The sequence below is a fragment of the Chinchilla lanigera genome, unplaced genomic scaffold (assembly GCF_000276665.1).
Source record: "Chinchilla lanigera isolate Chin_1 unplaced genomic scaffold, ChiLan1.0 scaffold00076, whole genome shotgun sequence".
Classification (NCBI taxonomy): domain Eukaryota; kingdom Metazoa; phylum Chordata; class Mammalia; order Rodentia; family Chinchillidae; genus Chinchilla; species Chinchilla lanigera.
In genome coordinates this window covers 2,750,175-2,752,662 of record NW_004955477.1, presented here as the reverse complement: position 1 = coordinate 2,752,662, position 2,488 = coordinate 2,750,175, and the positions used below count along the sequence as shown (strand labels likewise).

Genomic DNA, 2,488 nt, shown 5'->3' with positions numbered 1-2,488 from the left:
GCTGAGCTAAATCCCCAGCCCCTGGTATGATGTTTTTAATCCTTTCAGGAAGATACCAAGAAGGAGAATAGCTACCTATTCTCTAGAATAGGAAGATACCAAGAAGGAGGTCGTGTGGAACCTCTAGTCCTAGACTTTTGAGGAATCTCCACACTGTCAGTCTCATTCTTGCATCTCTTAATTATTGCATTTTTCAGTTCTGTTATTTGTTTGGTTCATTATTGAGGTTCTCAGCTTGGCATGGTGGCACATGCCTGTAGTCCCAGCACGTGGGAGGCTGAGGCAGGAGGATTGCTGCATGTTTGAGGCTAATCTTCCCTACATAGTGAGTTCAAGACCAGCCTGAATTACATAATGAGACCTTTTCTCAAGAGAGAAAAGTCCTCAATTCTCTGCCAAAATGCTCCAGTGTTTCATTGTCCTTTACTCAGTCACTTTAAAATCTGTTTCTGATAGTTCTCCTATTTGGCACTCCTTTGGGGGTCTCTTCTAATGTCAGTTTCTACCAAAAGTGTTTTGATCATTTGCTGTTCCCTTGCACGTCTGCTTACTTTCTGTGAGCACTGGAAATTGGACGTGAAAAATGGAGCTAGTTTGAGGCTCCAAGTGATTGTTCTCGGAACTTAAAATATCTACATAGGATTTTTGTAAGTTGTATTGTAAGAGTAAATAGGCATGGCAGAAGTTCTGAACTGGTTAAAACTGGCCGAATCATCTAGGTCTGTTAGAGAAGGAATTGAGGGAAATTAAAAAAAAATTGTGAGTATCTCCAAAAGTAGAGAGGGAGACAACTAACAGGGCAGGCAGTCGGCATCAGAAAAGAAGAGTTTAGCCCTCAAGGATAAAGCTAAAGATAATCAAAAGGAGCAGATGCTCTGGAAATTCATTGGTGTGGGGGTCTTTGAGTTCAGATGCGGCATAAGTGACCCAGGGTGGACGAGCTGCGCTAGTCTTACTGCACCGTGTGGGAGGAGGTTCATTTTGAAGGAAGTAACCTTTAGTAAGTAGTGAAGAGCACCAAGGGGATTTCAGGGCACACTGTGCTTTGCAACTCTTTTGTTTTTCCTATTTCCTTTCAGATTATTTTTAGCCTCAGTCTAAAAATGTTCAGCATAGTTAAGGAGTGGGGTGAGAAACAGAAGCCACCATGCTTCTGCCCCAGGCTCCACACACCCTGCAAGGGTTATAGTTTGTAAACAAGCGCAGCTCTCAAGTCCAGGGTGCTTTCTTGAACTCTGCAGCATGCTCCTCTCTGCAGAGCCTGCCTGGCAGATTTTTCGGTAAAGATTTAATGGAATGTGTGGAATATTAACCATCTTTAAAAAATGGATACAAATATAGAATGGTTAATAACCACATGGCTGGCAGAGAATTGAATAATTTATAGTTGCACCAAAGGAAAACATTTAAAATCAATAACTTACTGCATATACATTTAATTCATATAACTTAATTGAGTTAAGTAAAATTTCTGTGTGAACTGGAGCATATCAGTATCAGAAGTTATATTTTTTGGCTTCAGGGTTTATTCATACATTTTTATTATCTTTGAGAACATGATTTCTTTTTTAAAAAGAAATCAAATATTATAAAAATAAGTCAATAGTCATATATAAATTTAATCTCTTGGTTTCTATTTAGACTACAATAAAATTTAAACATTGTAGATGGAATATTATGTATCATTTGATCTATAACAAAATTAAAACAACTCAGTACGAAAGGAATATTGTAATTCATAGGGAAAATATACTAAAACTTTAAAACTAAAGTATAAAATTGTTTCTGTCTCTAGGCAAAATTTGGCTTCTCTGATATTACTGGAATTGATTATTCTCCTTCTGCAATTCAGCTTTCTGGACGTATTATAGAGAAAGAAGGGTTATCTAACATTAAATTGAAGGTAACTACTATTTAAATTACTATAATATTTTTATTTGTAATAGAAGTTATAAAGTTTAAATGTTTCTAAAATACATTAATCTGTTGACATCTTAAAATTTATAAATTAATGATCAGTCATAAATAATGCAAATTGATTTGTTTTGTTTTGTTTTGTTTTGAGACAGTTTCACTATGGAGTTCAGGCTGGCCTTGTACTCATTATGTAGCCCAGGCTGGCCTCGAACTCACAGCAATCCTCCTGCCCCAGCGTCCCAAGTGCTAGGATTATAAAATAATGCAAATTGAAACATTTGAAAGTAATTGCATTAAAAATTTAGTCAGTTTAGGGAAATTACTCTTCTTATATACATGTATGTTTATACACTGTTGCCCTCAATGTTTGTAAAAACATAAAAATAATACCTAACTATGGGTTAACCAGATCAAAAAGTTTTATTTATATATGTATGTATGTATGTATTTATGTATGTATGTATGTACATATGTATTTGAGACAGGGTCTCACTATGTAGTTGAGGCTGGTTTTGAACTCACTATGTAGCCCAGGCTAGCTTTGAACTCACAGCCATCCTCCTGCCTCAGC

General features: G+C 36.3%; 1 protein-coding gene across 1 annotated transcript in view; it reads left to right on the top strand.

The window, feature by feature from the left end:
- Mettl10 (methyltransferase like 10) overlaps window positions 1-2,488 on the top strand; it is a 39,875-nt gene that overhangs the window by 26,522 nt on the left and 10,865 nt on the right. Inside the window, exon 4 of the mRNA XM_005401982.2 lies at window positions 1,796-1,903. Coding sequence (XP_005402039.1) covers window positions 1,796-1,903 — 108 coding nt within the window. The remainder of the gene's footprint in view (window positions 1-1,795; window positions 1,904-2,488) is intronic.